Source organism: Budorcas taxicolor, chromosome 17 (assembly GCF_023091745.1).
Source record: "Budorcas taxicolor isolate Tak-1 chromosome 17, Takin1.1, whole genome shotgun sequence".
Lineage (NCBI taxonomy): Eukaryota > Metazoa > Chordata > Mammalia > Artiodactyla > Bovidae > Budorcas > Budorcas taxicolor.
Window position 1 is genome coordinate 51,467,461 of NC_068926.1, and position 16,949 is coordinate 51,484,409.

General features: G+C 55.9%; 1 protein-coding gene across 8 annotated transcripts in view; it reads left to right on the top strand.

The window, feature by feature from the left end:
* The window catches only part of NCOR2 (nuclear receptor corepressor 2), a 236,966-nt gene that overhangs the window by 155,896 nt on the left and 64,121 nt on the right, over positions 1-16,949 (top strand). For 6 of the 8 annotated variants that reach the window (XM_052654728.1, XM_052654729.1, XM_052654735.1 and 3 more), the window contains exons 15-17: positions 5,235-5,374; positions 7,165-7,337; positions 9,255-9,317. In XM_052654728.1, the coding sequence (XP_052510688.1) occupies positions 5,235-5,374; positions 7,165-7,337; positions 9,255-9,317 (376 nt within the window). The remainder of the gene's footprint in view (positions 1-5,234; positions 5,375-7,164; positions 7,338-9,254; positions 9,318-16,949) is intronic. The other 2 variants (XM_052654731.1, XM_052654733.1) reach the window with 2 other exon arrangements.

Consider the following 16,949-nt stretch of genomic DNA (forward strand, 5'->3'; position numbering starts at 1 on the left):
CTCCCTGTTCATCAGGGTAAATCGCTATTGCCCCTGCAAGGTACTGGACCTTTTAAAAATTTTCTTAACATTGCAGCTTCCATGCGTCCTGTCATAGTTTCTAGTCTTTGTCAACTGAAGTGCTAGCTCCGTAATGTTGGGGACGGAATTTTATATAATTTGGTTCTCCCCATGGGGGCTCACGGAGAAGGCGATGGCACCCCACTCCAGTACTCTTGCCTGGAGAATCCCATGGACGGAGGAGCCTGGTAGGCTGCAGTCCATGGGTTGCGAAGAGTCTGACACCACTGAGCGACTTCCCTTTCACTTTTCACTTTCATGCATTGGAGAAGGAAATGGCAGCCCACTCCAGTGTTCTTGCCTGGAGAATCCCAGGGACGGGGGAGCCTGGTGAGCTGCCATCTATGGGGTCGCACAGAGTCGGACACGACTGAAGTGACTTAGCAGCATGGGTGCTCACAGTGTATTTGTGGAGGGAATAAACAAGGGGAGTAGGCACACTTTGGCTTAAGTGGGAATGAGAGGAGCCTGTGATTCCCCCAGTCCAGGGTGAGAGGCTGAGCGCCTATCTGTGGGATCTTGCTAGGAAAATGTGGTGTGACCTTTGGTGAGCTACTTCACCTCTCAGTGTCTTTGTGTGCTCGTCTGTAAAACAGACTGTTGGGAGGCTGTTATTAACTACAGGTATGAACTGAAGAGAAGGCCTCGTCACATGTTCGTTGTGCTTCGTCAGCATTTGTTGTTTTTATTCATAATGTTTTCTGTACTGCGTCTGGTCTGGGACTTTAGCAAAGCGCAGGCTCAGTGACGGGCTGCTTGTCCCACACTCAGCGCTCGGTAAGCAGGGGTCTCTCAGGGATCTGAACTGAGGGCTCTGGCTAGCCCTAGATCCGGTCAGGTTTTCCACAGAGCTGTGCTGTGGTTGGGGAGGTGGCGTTCACGCCCAAGCACTGGGCACGAAGCCCATTGTCAGCATGACCGATGGTGTGTCTGGAAAGCAAAGGTGGACCTCACCGTGGGCTCCAGAATCGTTTGAGATGGTGAAGTCTGGCTTCCGGTCTTTTCCCAGGTCCACAGGCATCACCAGCTGCTAGTGGCCAGGGTCCTGGGTGTGCTTTGTGAAACAAGGACCCCACCCCCCCACCCCAGAAGCCTGGTTCCTCAGAGTGTGGTCCAGGAACCAGCAGCATTGGGGGGACCCCGGGAGCTACTTAGAAATGCAGACTCTCAGGCCTGCTCTAGGCATGCTGAGTGAGCATCTGCATTTCTCCAGTATTCCCAGGTGCTTTGTGTGTGCATTTCTGTTTGAACAGTGCTTGTCAGTGACAGGGGGTGGTCAAACCATGGCCCGCAGGCCAAATCTGGCCCCCTACCTGTTTTTGTAAATAAAACTTTATTGGCACATAGCCACGCTTACTTGTTTACATTTTGGCTGTTTTCACACTATAAACGGCAGAGTCAGTAGTTGCGAAAGAGACTGATGGACCGATGGCCCTAAAGTGTTTACCATCTGGCTCTTACAGAAGAAGTTTGCTGATCGTCAAACCTAGCTGCCCATTGGATTACCCTGGGAATTTAAACACGCTGCTGCCAGACTGTCACCCTGAGGTCCTGATATGACTGGTGTGGGTGGAGCCTGGGCGTCGGGACTTCCCAGAGCTCCCCAGGTGACCTGAGTGTGCAGCTGTGAGAACAGTGGCTCTAAATTGCCCGTGAAACCCAGCAAGTGCAGTTTCGATCAATGATGGGCCTAAGGTTGGAAGCGGAGCTCTAATAGGTGTGAGTCGTCTCAGAGTTAGCTGTCACCGTGTTTGCTGTCCTCGAAGGCTTTCAGGGACTGAGCTGGTTGATGGGGACCTGGGAGTTGGGGCCTCCCTCTGGCTCCATCAGTCTCCCAGAGCGAGTGGATGCCAGCCCACTGACCTCCTACATGTCCCAGGCAGCTGGTCACTATTGTGCCTGACTGTCGCTCCCAGTGGAAACCAGGTTTCAGGCCGAGACTGACCTGGGATTTCTCTCTTTCATCCCCTCCACTCGCATCACTCAGCTTGAGGTACAGGGACACCTCCTCAGAGGAAGATGGAGTTCAGGCCCCAGGAAACTGGGAGCCCATCCATGGGGCTCTGTGCCCTGGCTCCAGAGTGAACCTGAAGTCGCTTCTCCCGGAAAGTGGGAGTCACCCACCCCTGCCCTGGGGGGCTTGAAAAGAGTGTCAAGTTGGAGGCCACGGGGTCTGGCCCTGGGATTGCATACCTGGCTGGGAGGCAGCAGCAATAATGACCAGGTTCTGGTGCGGATCAGGATTTCAGAGCTTCCCCATAAGACTGGCAGGATTGGGGCAGTCAGGGGCGGGGTGGCGTGGTGGAGATGACAGGAGAGGGTCTTGGTTGTGCCCGGGGTCGACTCAGCCTCTGGGTTTGAATCCTGCCAGTGCTGTTGCCCAGCTTTGTCAGTCACCCTCACTGTGCCTCAGTGTCGTCTTCTGTAACATGGGAGTGTGATGGGGGTTGATAAAGGAGATGAGGAAGTACATAAAACATGCCAGGTCCGGGGCACTGGGAGCTACTTTTATTATTAATGCTGTGATGTTGATGGTTATACAGGGGAATGGGTCCTTATGGGCTGGCCCAGGCCCAGGCAGGGGCTCGAGGAATCTTGCAAGAGGGACAAGGTAGCCTTGATGGAAAGGGGCAAGGATGCCCATAGACGCCCTACCTGAGCCTGTGATGCCAACCAGTATGTAGAGTCAGGTGAAACCCTCAGAGGGGCTTTAGGGACAACAGGATCAGGCCTCCTTCCCGCCTCTGAGAGCCCCCTTTTCCTTCCCTCTGAGACGGTGAGGCTTTGCCTGTCTGAACTGCAGTTGCCTCTTCTGCAGAATGGGAGCAGTGGTCCCTGTCCTTTCCCGACGGAGGTAGGCTAGGGCGGCATGGTCCAGGGAAGGAGCGGCCACAGTGGATGAACCCCAGGTCACCATTACTGTTGGTTTTTCATCATCTTTATCCTCAGGACTTCAGAGGGGCCAGGAACTGATCAATAGACCATGCACAGCACAGCGTCGGGGCGGGTAGTGAGCTCTCGGAAAGTGCTGGCCTCTTCCTCAGTGGGGCTTTTGGAGGATGTGGGGAGGGCTGAGTCAGGAGGGCCCTGGGCAGGAGGGCACAGGTGCAGACTTCCTGGGAGCAGCCCCGGTCAGTCATGCTGTGTTAGTGCAGGGCTGGGGTCTGTGGCATGCTGCCGCCTGGGTCAGCAATTTGAGAGCTGCCTCTGCTGGCCGTGCTGGGGGCAGATAGTGGCCTGCTTTGTGGCCCAAGGGTGAGATTCTGGCGGGGGCTGAAGACACCGCCCCCAGCCTACACCCAGGGAACAATGACAGGTGCTCCTGGAGTCAATCACTGGGAGGGACAGCAGATAAAGCTTCGGAGTGAAGCTGCAGCCCAGTTGGGCATTCTTGGCACAAAGTCCAGCGATGGTGTTTCAGGAGACATCAAGCCCCCTGAGGTTGGAAAGCCCCAGCCCTGCCCTTCCAGGCTCTGGGTGTCAGGTTCCTGAGTGTGCAGAAGCCGGGCAGGTCTCACAGGTGAAGACAGCAGCCATGCCGAGCAGCCCACGGGGCAAGGGTCCCTCCCCAGTCGGCCATGCCATCTCCCCTTGCTCTGGATCCTGGTCCCCGCCGCCCCCCCTTCCATCTTCTCCAGCGGTTGGAAGTTTAGTGTTTCAGGGTTTGGGGTGGTGGTGAGGGACAGTTCAGAGACATTGGGACACCCATTGGGAATTGACAGAGACATAACAGGGGGCAGAGGGAGGCTTTTCTGCCTCCTTGCCCCTCTTCTTGGAGATCAGAGGAAGGTTCTTGGGGAAGGGGGCAGACCTGAGCCAGGAGCTTCCTGGGTTCACACTGCTGTAGTCTCAGAAAGCCCATGGTTCCCATGAACACCCAGACCCCCGCTCTGTACAGATCGCCTGTAGCTGACCCCTGTGCTCAGCCGAATCGTGAATCATAAATTAAAACTACAGAGAAGGGCGGGGGATTAGGGGAGGTGGGGTCTCAGGCCAAGGCTGCCTGTGCTGGGGATCAGCATGTGTTCCTGGTATGGAGAAAAGATGGGGAGAAAGGGAGCCCCCTGCCCTATGCCCTCACCTTCTCCATCTGCTTGGGTTTCTTTCTCCTTGGTTTACATGTTGGTGTGACCACACCCCTCAGCACACATTGAAAGGCTTTGCATTTCGGTTTTTTAAATTTCATGGACTCCTGGGGATGGAAAGATGGTCTGCTTTGGCAGCTGCTCGCAAGGAGCACTTTGGGGGTGGGAATCAGTGTGTGGCTTGAAAGAAATCAGGCAGGACAGAAAGGAAGTTGGGTGGCAGTGTGGGGAGGAGCTCGCCTGCCCTCCCTGTCTTGGTGAGGGCAGGGTCAGCAGCCTGGCTGACTGGGGCAGGTTGGCCAGTGCCGGCTTCACTCACTCAGGAAGGAGATGAAAGGAACAGGCCTGCAGGAAGGGGGCTGGTTTTGTTGTAAGCCCCTTTGATCTCTCCTGTCCAGCAGGCCTGCTGTCTTCCCCTTCAAGGGCTGACTGACTGGAGAGGAAGACCAGGCCCATGGCCGCAAAAGCAGGCCCTCGTCATAGCAGCAGCCATCCTGAAATGGGCCTGGGGACAGCCCTTCCGTCTACCCATTTTACAGACATGGAGACTGAGGCCTGGAGAGCTGGCCTGAGCTTTTGTCTGGGGCAGTCAGGCAGGCAGGCAGGCAGGGGCCTCAGGCTGTGACCCAGTTTTCCCTGTGTTCACCCTGCTCTTGCCTGAAGCTGACCAGGGCCCCACCCTCCTGCCTTGGGGCTCCCACCACGCTTAAATCCTGGTGCCAGATGCCAACTCTGTAAGCATTCTCTCGTTTCGGCCTCCCCATGCCTCGCTGAGGGGTAGGCATGCTTTCAAAGGGAAGAATCGGAGCACAGAGAGCTTAAGACTCTCATCCAAGGTCACGCAGTCACCAAGTGCCAGAGGCCAGGGGTCTGACACGAGCACTTTCTATACCTTGCCCTTTGACTCCTGCCTCCCAGTGCCCCAGATTGTGGGGCTTTCTGCCCAGCTCAGAGTGTAGATGTTGGAGAAGGGGGCTCCCGCGGACTCCCCCTCCCCTCCAGCTCTCTCAGTCCAGGTGCAGAGCCTTGCCTGCCTGACTGTGTCCTTCTCTCCCCCACCGCCCCCTGCCCTCCCCTGGGGCCTGGCAGCAGCAGCAGCAGCAGCAACAGCAGCAGCAGCAGATGCCCCGCAGCAGCCAGGAGGAGAAAGATGAGAAGGAGAAGGAGAAAGAGGTGGAGAAGGAGGAGGAGAAGCCTGACGTGGAGAATGACAAGGAGGAGCTGATCAAGTAAGGCCAGCCCGGCAGTCCTGCGGGGGGCCCGGCCGTAACCCCCAGGTGGCAGGCGGGTGGGCAGGCTAGCAGGGGGGCCATGGTCGGTACTCAGCCTGCAGGCCACCCGCCCTCCGTAAAGGCGTGTGAGCATTTGCCGCCTATCTACAGCAGATCTCCTGCTGAGAAGGGAAGCGCTTTCTCCTTTGCCGGTCCCCTGGCAGCACGCACCCCCCTCCTCCCCCCTTCCGGAAGCCTGTTCCTCTCTCTTTCCTCCGCCTGCCCGCCTTTCTCTTGAAGCCTCTGGAGACCTTAGAGACTGATGGCTCATTTGAGCTCTACTCCTGAGCTAATAAATCCAGGCAATGACTTTGGAACTCTTTGCCTCACCCCCCTGCCCCACCTCCCCATCTTCTCCCCTTTCCTCCGCTGAGTCTCCTGAGATGCTGAGAGCGGGAGGGGGGGAGATCTGAGAGGACGAGGTACACGCAGGCGGCAGCCCTCACCTTTAGAATTATTGCTGTCAGTGTGAGTTCTTGCAGATCAAGGCACAGCCTCCCCTCGGGGCCCCTGACGGCCTCCCGTGCCTGCCAGGGGTGGAGCACCGCCAGCTGGAGATTCACTCCGAGCAAGGGGTGAAGGGGGGGGCGGGCACAGCTTAGCGCCAGGTACCTGGAGCGAGCTCAGGAATGTGGCTTCTGAGAACATCTGGCTTCGTTACCCCCTGTCTCCCAGACGCTCCTGCGAGGGCCTTCAAGAAGATGAATGGAAGGTGGTGGTGATAAATCTGAGCGGCCCTGCAGTAAACTCCCCTGAGTCGGCTTCTGAGAAGAGTCCCAGCCCCAGCTATTGAGGTCACATGCTCCCCACACACCTGACTCGGCCTGCATCAGGCCGGCGGAATACTCCTCTCGCGTTTTCTGCAAGCCCCAGTGGCCCGTGATAACACAGAAGGCAGAGTTAGCATTGTTTGTAGGGAGGGGGACATCTCCTCTGTGGGGAGTAAAGTGGCCTGAAGGGTGTACCAGCCTGCACCCCTATGCATTTAATCCAGTAAGCTTGCAAACGGATAGCAGAGAGCATCTCTAGTTGATGTATAAAATGGGCTTGCAGGGCTTCCCTGGTGGCTCAGTGGTAAAGAATCCACCTGCCAATGCAGGAGACACAGGTTCGATCCCTGGTCCGGGAAGATCCCACATGCCTTGGAGTAACCAAGCCCGTGTGCTATAGCTACTGAGCCTACGAGCCTAGAGCCCGGGAGCCACAACTCCTGAAAGCCCATGTGCCCTAGAGCTGGTGCTCTGCAACAATAGAAGCCACTGCAATGAGAAGCCTGATCACAACTAGAGAGTAACCCCCACTCTCCACAACTAGAGAAAAGCCCTTGGAGAAATGAAGACCTACCTACCCCGGCCAAATAAATAACTTAAGAAAAATGGGTTTGCAGATAGCCACCAGCCCATACCCACATTGGATGAATAAAATAAGACAATCAGTTACCTACCAGCCCACATCCCTGTTGGAGAATAAAGCAGATGACAGCTACCAGCTCTCATCTCCCTTTTGATAGATAAGATGGCATTGCAGACCTCTACCAGCCTCATTCCCTCAATCTGGTGAATAAAGGAGCCTTGCAGATTGCTACCGCATTACCCCGAGCTTTCCCCCTTTTTTCCACTCCCTTGGGCTAGTAGAAAATCACTGGCAGCCAGCGCTCATCTTGCTAAAGAAAAGCGGGTGTCTTGAAACTGCCGTTTAGGTTCCTGGCCCAGGTGAAACCATCCTTGCCTCCCCTCTCTGGCCTTTAGGGAGAAGACGGACGACACCTCTGGGGAAGACAATGATGAGAAGGAGGCAGTGACCTCCAAAGGCCGAAAAACCGCCAACAGCCAGGGGAGACGCAAAGGCCGCATCACCCGCTCGATGGCCAACGAGGCCAACAGCGAGGAGGCCGTCACCCCGCAGCAGAGCGCTGAGCTGGGTAAGTCTTGGGCTGGGGAAGGGGCGCTGAGGCCCAGCGGGCTCATAATCCCAGCATTCGTTGCAGACTTGCTATTTGACCTCTCTGTGTCCTGATGGCTTCATCAGCACCAGGGTTGTGAGTAATGCTTATAACTTGTGGGGTTGAGCATTTCAGTGACTTTGTGTGTAGGAAGAGCCTAGAACAGTGCCTGGGGCAGGTTCTCTGGCCTTCAGCTGTGATCCTTCCAGAATTGGAGAATTCACCTACAAATCCAGCACCAGTTTGGTTTTGTTTTTCAATCAGAAGATCTGCCCTTGGGTCTTCCCAAGGCTTTCACTGCCGGCGGCCTGGGTTTAATTCCTGGTCGGGGATCTAGAATCCCGCAAGCCACACAGCACGGCCAAAAACCCACCCCTTTTCAAGAGGGCCTGAGTGCTCCTGTCCCTTCCAGCCCTGGGAGGCATCTGGGTTTGTACTGTCACCTCTGTGGGCCTCAGTTTCCCCTGCTCAACAGATGCCCACCCCTAGGTGCTCTGAACCTAAGGTCGGGGGAAAAAAGAATTACATAGCAATTCCCAAGTTTGGCCACAGGGGGGCAGCCGGTGTGTGCTTGTCTATACCATTTTGGCTGTTTGTAGCCTGCCCTCTTGTGTCTGCGGGAACTCCCACCCGAGGCCTGAGTGCTCAGGCTGAGGCCCCAACCACCTGGATGTCTGTCTTCCTAGGGTGGGAGTTGATGGAAGGGATGGTTTCTGTCTCACAGATGCCCTCCTTGTCCACACCCGAGGTTTATGGCAGGCTCCTCTCCCTTCTCCCTGCGAGAGATCATTTGTACCCATTTCATAGATGGGCTATTTGAGCCTGAGAGAAGGAACATTGCCTCCATAAAGTCATGGAGTCAGTTGGGATTCAAACCCAGCCCATTGGCCACAAATCCCATTCGGCTCCTGTAAGCTCTTGCCGGCTGCCCCTTGGGGCCAGCGTGCCCAGAGGCACGGGGCAGGAGGGCTCTTTTCAGAAGGGTGTTGGTGCACCTGACTTCTAGGGTCATTCTTCTGGACCTCAAGCTAATGTTGGGGCTGGGTGGTGGGGTGGAAAACACAAGCCTGGTCCCTCTGATGGGCTCCCCATCCCGGGCTCCGGCTTCCAGAGCCTCCCTCTGGGGGTCCTGTAGGTGAGGGAAGGGGAAGTTGGCTGTGGCAACAGAGAGCTGGGGAAGCTGTCCAAACTTTCCCCCGGGGGTCAGCGGCCTTTACCGAGTGCATACTCTGTGCCTGGTGCTGTTCCAGGCACCAAGTCCATGAAGCTGACGTCCCTCATGCTCACCCCTCTCACGATGTCTTAAGTGACTTTCAGGGAAAGACCGGGGCTCACGCGTAAGGGATCTCGGAGGAGAGGCTCAGAAACAGCCACGGCAGACCCTTGGCCAGCTCCCTGAAGGCAGCTGCCTTACTTCTCAAGAACACGAGCCGCCTCCATGTGCTCTACAGGTCGGAGCAGAGTCTAATAATCACCCTGTAGGACAGGGTCCCCCAGCAGGGGACAGGGGGCCATGTCTAGGCGCATTTTGGATTGTCCCAGCTGGAGTCGGGGCTCCTGGCCCCTGCTGGGTAGAAGCCAGAGCTGCTGCTCAAGCCCCTGCAACACCTGGGGCAGCCCCCACCACAGAGACTCATCCAGCCCTGGTGAGTCCACGCTCAGATGAGGTCCCTGCCCATCCGAAGCTCAGATCCCTCCTCATCTCCCCGCCCTAACACAGTCACCAAGCTCTGTCAGGTGTATGCAGAGGCCCTGGACTGCCTCAGCTTCCCCGTCTGTGAAATGGGGTGATTGCACATACACTCCCCCATCCCAGCAAGTGCCCCAAGCTGCCAGAGGCAGAGAAACCGCCCCTCTGCGGACTGCTGCCAACACAGCTGTTGTGTTCCTTTTCAGCTTCCATGGAGATGAACGAGAGTTCTCGCTGGACGGAAGAAGAGATGGAGACAGCCAAGAAAGGTGAGTGGTTTCTGGCCACTCTGATTGCCCTCGATGTGTGTGCAGGCCCTGCAGCTTGTGTGGTGGGGAGGAGGTTGACACGTGCCCTTATCGGGGCTGTGGTGTGGTGTGCAGGGGACAGGCTCCGCTTCTGGGTGTTCTCAGACTGGCCTCGTCTCTTCAGAGCCTCAGTTTTGTCCTCCAGAAAATGGGTCTGTGTGACCATGTTGTTGGGGGACAGCGTCCGTGGCCTCTGGGGCCAGCACATCATGGCCTTATAGACAGAGTGGTAGCAGCGCTCCTAGGCGCCTTGAGGGGAGGGGCAGGGCCTGCTGGCATCCACTGCTGTGGGATCATGGTGTCAGCCTGTCCCCCCATCAGCTGCACCGTCTCCCTGCGCTGCGATGCCGACCCCACATTCTCTGTGGAAGCCATCAGCGTGTCCCCATTGTTCATTAGAGCCTGAATGGCTGGGCCCTTGCCTCCCTGCTCAGCGGACTGTCTCTGAGCCTCAGTTTCCCCATCTGTGAGATGGGAGGGGTGTCCAGATGGGCCCAGAGAAGCCAGAGATAACTGGCACTGTCGGGGCTGTGTTGGTGTCGGTCCCCCGGCCCCCGTCTCTGGGAGATGTTCGGGTGCCATCAGACTAGCGTTATACCAACAGGAAGGCTGAGGCTGGCGGGGTCGGCGGGGGGGCGTCTGAGACCCATTCGCAGGCTTGCTGTCATTCATCTTGACCCCAGCCCTGAAGGGTGGTCTTGTTTTTGGCCACGTTGTGGCCGTGGAAGGGAGGAGCAGAGGCTGGGGATGGCTGGGAACCTGAGTTGGTGACCTGGCTGCCCCCCCAGCTCTTGTCCCAGAGGTCCTTCTGAGGCCCCACTGCTGACGTGCAGCTTCTTTGTGCCCAGAGCGCCAGGTCGTGGCTCAGGGAGGGAACAAACAGCCTTTCTAATGGGGGACCCAGTTGCACAGGGGCGGTCGTGTGTGAGGACACCCAGGCCTGGGGGCTGAGACCTTGGACTGTGGGCTGAGTGCCCTGCTCCTGCCCTCGGCCCTAGGTAGGGGTGCTGAGGGGCCTGAGCGTCTGGTCCTGGTGTTTCAGAAGCTGATCAGATAGAGACTCAGATGTAGAAAACAAGCATATGGACACCAGGGGTGGGGAAAGAGGGTGGTGGAGTGAAATTGGGAGATTTGGATTGATATATAGATACACCATTGATACTATGTATAAAATAGATGACTATTGAGAACCTATTGTATAGCTCAGGCTCTACTCTGTGCTCTGTGGAGACTTAAATGGGAAGGAAATCCAAAAAAGGGGATATATATATACGCACAGCTGATTCCCTTTGCTGTACAGCAGAATCTAACCCCGATTGCTTCTCCAGGGGCTCAGTGGTAAAGAATTGGCCTGCATTTCAGGAGACCGGGTTCAATCCCTGGGTTGGGATGATCCCCTGGAGGGCATGGCAGCGCGTTCCAGTATTCTTGCCTGGGAAACCCCATGGCCCAAGCAGCCTGGAGGGCTACAGTCCATAGGGTTCCAAAGAGTCGAACACGACTGAAGCGACTGAACACGGGTGTGCAGAAACTGACACAACGTTGTAAAGCAGCTGTGTGGTGGTGTGGTTTGTCACTCAGTCACGTCCAGCTCTTTGCGACCCCGTGGACTGTAGCCCGCCAGGCTCCTCTGTCCGTGGGATTTCCCAGGCAAGGGTACTGGAGTGGGTTGCCACGCCCTCCTCCAGGGGAGCTTCCCGACCCAGGGATATAACCTGGGTCTCCTGCATTGCAGGCGGATTCTTGACCAACTGAGCCACGAAGGAAACTCCTGTAAGGGACTTTATTTAGTCCAGTAAAAATTGAAAGAAAGAGAAACTGACCAGACCTGGTCAGGCCCTCCACCTGGGACCCGACCCCTCCCCTCGGGGCTCCTGTCCAAGGTACCCTGCTCCTTGGAGGCTCCAGACCTCCCTCCTCCAAGCTCCCAGCCCTCAGGTGAGGCGGAGCAGGAGGACGGGCCCAGCTGGCCCTCGGCATCGTGGGTAGGAGGAGGAGCAGTCATGCTTCCTGTCGTGGGGAGGGCCTACTTTCAGCATCTCAGAGGAGCACTAGTGGGGGCCTGTGGGCATGCTCTCTAGCTGCCAGGGCACAGCGGGTGCTGTCAGCCCCCCAGGGGGGCCATGTCATCCTTTCCTCTGTCTTCCGTGTTTATTCTGTGGTTTCTGGCATGGATTTCACCGTGTGGCGTAACAAAGACTTTATTTGAAAAATGAGTGATTTTTCTCCCCTGCCTTTAATTTTGGTGAAACACACATAACATCAGATCTACCATTTTAACCATCTTAATGTGTCCGATTCAGTGGCATTAAGTACATTCCCAGTATGGTGCGACCATTACTCTAGAACTTTTATCACCCAATATGGGAACCCCATGCCTGTTATCAGCCACTCCCCACCCCCACCAAGCCCTGCCAACCTCCAGCGTCCACCAGTCCACTTTCTGTCACTGTGGATTTGCCTGTTTGGGACTTTTCCATGAGTTGAGTTGTACAATGAATGCCCTTTTGTATCTGAGTTCTTCCTCTCAGCATCAGCTGTCAAGGTTCATCCGTGTCCTAGCCTGTGTCAGCACTTCATCCCTTTTTATGACTGAGTTGTAGTCCTCTGTATGGACATGCCACATTCTGTTTATCCATTTGTCCGCTGGTTAATGGATGCTTGGGTTGTTTCCACCTATGAGCTCTTGTGCCTAGTGTTGCTGTGAACGTTTGTGTAGAATCGCATGGTTTTTTTTAAACCACACGTCAGACTCTGAGATCTCAGCCATTGGCAGTGATATTGCCCCAGGGGACCCCTCCACCATCACCAGAGCCGTGAGGGGCTCCACGTGCACATCCCAGGGCCGCCAGCCTGAGTTGCGTTTTCTGTCGTCATGGCAACCCCACCCCTGGCTCCCCGCCTGTTGCCCGGGAACAGGGAGTTGGCTGCGCGGCCCTCTCTCTCCCTTTGGGAAGGGCAGACCCAGGGGCTGGGAGGACGGCTGGGGATGACTCATCGGCTGAGCCGGGAGTGCGCCCCACCGTCTGAAGGTTGGGTCCTCAGGGACGGCAGTGATCTCACCCTGAGTCCCAGCCCACAGAGACAGTGGTGCGCGCTTCCCCCCTCGGGGGACGGTGCATGCCGAGGCCCTGCTCAGTGACATTTGTGTTAATGTGACGAGCACCAGTGCGCTCGTCCTCTGTGAATTACAGCAATCTGCACAATTACCGCTCAGGGTGGCTGCTAAAGGCAGCGTGTTCCAGGCGGCAGAAGGGGGTCGGGGCGGAGAGGCAGGTGCTCGCAGCCCCCAGGACTCCAGCGGGGATGTGGGGGAGGGGGCAGTTCCAAGGCCCTCAGCTCTCAGAAACCCAGGAAAGTACCACAAACCCCGTTGTGTCCGAGGCAGATGACATCCACCTCCTGCCCATCACCCACATCAGCCCAGTGCTTTACCCTGTGCAGGGCAAGGGTATCAGAGATGAACCAGCTCTGGTCCTTCCCTCGGGGACCCAGGAAGTGAGCATCCAGGTGTCCCCGAGGTCTTGGGACCACTGAGCCTACTCCAAGCATCCCGGGGGACTTCCAGTAGCCAGGCCTTGTAGGATAATCTGCAGACAGTCCATCATCCCCAGAGAGACACTGGAGCTCAGCCTCGGGATCTTTTAGCTCTGTGATATCAGGCAAACCCGTCAACTTCTCCGTGCCTTGGTTTCCTCATCTGTACAATGGAAACTCAAGGTTCACCCATTGTATTAGTTTCCTGGGGCTGCCATAACAAAGCACAAACTTAGGTGGCTTAAAAACAAGAGACGTGTTCTCTCACAGTTCTGGAGGCCATGAGTCCGAAGTCAAGGTGTCGGCAGGGCTGGGCTCCCTCCGAGGGCCCTGGGGGAGGATTCTGCCTCTTCTTTTCCAGCCTCTGCTGTTGCTGGCAGTCGTCGGCGTTCCTCAGCTTGTAGACATTCCAATCCCTGCCTCCATCTTCCATGGCTGCCTTCCCTCTGCATGTCTCTGTCCAGATTTTCCTCTTCTTATAAGGACCCACCCTAATCCAGCATGACCTCATCTCAACTTGATCGCATCTATAAAGACTTTTTCCAAATAAGGTCACATTCGCAGGTTACAGGTGGGTGGACATGAAATTGGCGAGGGGCGGGGGACACTAATCCAGTACGACTACTTTTTTAAAAAAAATTATTTATTTTATTTCTGGCTGTACTGGGTCTTCATTTGCTTTGTGGGCTTTTCTCTAGTTGGGGCAAGCAGGGGCCACTCTCTAACTGTGGTGCCCAGGCTTCTCACTGCGGTGGCTTCTCTTGCTGGGGAACACAGGGTCTAAGCGTGCAGGCTTCAGTAGTTGCGGCACGAGGGCTCAGTGGTTGCAGTCCTTGGGCTTAGCTGCTCTGCAACCACGTGAGATTTTCTGCTATCAGAGATCAAACTCATGCCTCCTGCATTGGCATATTCTTTACCACTGAGCCACCAGGGAAGCCCCTTTGTGGGGATTTGGTAAACGAAAGTAGAAACGCTTAAGAGGGTGGTGACTTAGACACGCTGAGTTCGCCGTCAACCATTTGGAACGATAACCAGCCCCTTAGCCTTGTGACCCTGACCTGGCCCATCCCTGTCTTAGCCTCGTTTTCCCTTGTCCTCCAAAATGAGACGGGGATGCCATCACTGAAAGGCATTAGAAGGGTGATATGAGCCTTATTTGTGCAGTCCTTGGTATACAGTAGGTTCTCAGAAGTGGCAGGCCTGCAGTTCAGCACACAGACTCTGCATTTGAGTCCTGGCTCTGTCCCTTGTGGGTGACGCTGAACAGTACCTGCACTTCTGGGGGCTTCAGCCCCAGCAGGGAAGGGGGTTGGTGGTATAAGATGACATTTGGAGGTGGTTTCATGGCACTGGGAAAGGGCCCTGGGGCTGACACCCAAAGCACAGGATAATAAGTAGTACTATTAAGTATTTGTCAGTACTTCCTTGTAGCAGGTACTGCTAAAGGTGATCTGTGTGTTAGGTCACTTCATCCCCATCAACCTTATGAGGCAGATGCTATTTCTTGTTTCTTTATCCAAAATGATAAAACTGAGACCCAGAGAAGTTAAGTGACCTGCCCAAGGTCACACAGCTGTTAATTGGTATAGCTGGAATTCAAACCCAGGCACCCTAGTTACAGAATGGGGCTGGTGTGAGATTTCAATAAATGAGTCCACGGGCCTGGCTACTATTAATCTGATGATGAAGTGGGGGGAGCGCATCCCAGTAAAGGAATAGCATGTGCCAAGGCCCTAGGGCAAGGGCAATGAAGTCAAGCAACAGGCTGTTAAAACCCAGCAAGCAAGACTTTGCTGATGGTCCAGTGGTTGACTCCACTTTCCAGTTCAAGGAGTACAGGTTCGATCCCTGGTCAGGGAACTAAGATCCCACCTGCTGCAGGGTGTGGCCAAAAGTTAAATAAAAACAACCAAAAAAATCCAGAGAGCAAGGGAAAGAGAGGCAAGGGATGGAGAAGCCGTTGGGAGGCTGCCCCCATCCCACCTTTGCCAGCCCGACCAGCTGTGGGCAGGAGTTCGGTGGTTGCTCTAGAGCAGGGGAGGCCATAATGTGGGGAGCCGTGGCCCAGGGACAGGAGAGCTGCAGGGTTCCAGGTAGCTGGTGAGCATCTGCCCTTCCTTTGTACATGGAGTCAGGGCTGCCTGCCCTGGGGCTCACACCAGGTGCGGACCCAGCAAGTGCAGGGCAGCCCTGGGGAGCTGGCCGCCTGCCCCCGGGCCCAACGCCATGCTGGGCAGGCACTGGGCTGGGATGTGAAGCTCTGGTTCCCCTGGGAAAGGTCAGCCTGGCCTGGCTTGCAGTCTTGACCCAGCTAAGTGGGAGGCCTTGGGCTCGGCTGGCACCCCCTCCTGGTCCCCAGCCCCCTTCTCGGGTGGACAGGGCGCCAGCTGTGGAGGGGGTTGGGGAAGGCCTCGGGCACACCATTCCCAAGACCAGAAATAGGCACTGGCCCAGCTCTGCACTGCCAGCCCCTCCCTGGCCTCAAGTGGCCCGCCTGGTGAGGAGGGTGAGGGCAAGGTGCCTAGGCCCAGGGGAGGGCCCTGCAGAGACCAGGCCCTGGTGGCCCCAAGCCAAGCCCATCAGCCTGGGTGGAGCCCAGGTGGGTCCCAGAGCTCTTCCCCCAGTAACTCCAGGCCCACTCTGCCCACAGGACTCGCCTCCTTTCATGGGGAGTGAGGGAGAAACCACTAATTGCTTTGTACCTCCAGAGTGCTTGCTGTGCACACTGGCTGGTTTAATTAGTTTTTACGGATGAAGAGTCAGGGCTTGGGGAGGGGAGGTGCGAGTCCCCAGCCTGGGAGCTCAGGCTTCCACTTCCACACGTCTGTCATCAAAGCCTCCTGCCATCCTTCCTGCAGGGACCACGGGAGAGCAATGGCGGGTGTGCTTGGCCTGGACAGCCATGCACATGCTCGCTGGGGCTTACAGTGGGCAGCGTGACACCACGGTCAGCACACAGGGTTGGCAGCTGATGGATGCACCTGGGTTCGGGATGCTGGTCACTTCTGAGTAAGCGAGGGTCAGCAGGAAACAGGACCAGCATGCTGAGTGGGGACTGAGGACAGTTGATGAATGGGGTGGAGTGACCTCGAAGATCATTAGAAGAGAGACTGCAGCATCCTGGGGCTGGCATCAGTGGGGAGCTGTCACCACCTCCAGCTGGAGCTGAACTTCATCTTGGGTACACTGTTCCCCAAACCTGGATTCTTCTGGTGTTCAGAAGGAGGAGAGAGTTGAGGTTTCTGCCTGAACTTGGGGGACCCAGCCAGATACCAGGGTAAGCTCCTGACCCTTCTCTTGTTGCTTGTCAGCAGCCTTGAAAGTAAAGTCAAGCATCTCCCAGCCCACTCAAAATTCCAGGAGCAAAATCCACACATGGGCATTCAAGTTGGTGCTTCCTCAGAGAAAGAGACCCACCCAAGGCAGGTTACACAGTAATGACAATCCCTGTTAGCACGTGGCCAGTGCTGACTGGTCCCTGAATTTTGCATGAATGATCTTACTTAATCCTCCAAGGGACCCTCAAGGCAGCCTCTCCATATTTGAGGACACACATGTGTGTGCACACACTCACACATGGACACAGACACACCTTCTGCTTTGCAGATGGGAAAACTGAGGCCCAAGGGGCCAAGTGATGAGCTGGGGCTTGTGTAACAAATAACCTGGAGTTGCTTGGCCCCAGAATTTACCACTTGGCTGTGCTCTATTGGAAAACTTGACACTGAACGCATAATTTCCCTAAATGGTAGGATGCCAGGTTGCACACAGGTGATATTTTTTTCATCTTAATGTCTTTGATCATGTGTTGGGAGATCACATTGTCCCTAAGATTTGCAGATACAATAGCTGAAGCTGAGGCTAATGTAGGCACTGAGGCTTACTTTGAAAAGAGTAGAAAGGTAAGTCCAAGTTCAGGTGTGAGGTTGTCTGGCCGAATCCCCTCGGGGACTGGCGGGAGGTGTGTTGGAAGCTCAGATACACAGTAGGTTTCCAGCAAGGTCGCCAACCCTGTGCTGAGTCCAAGTCAAACCCGCCCAGGGCTTGGAGTTTCCG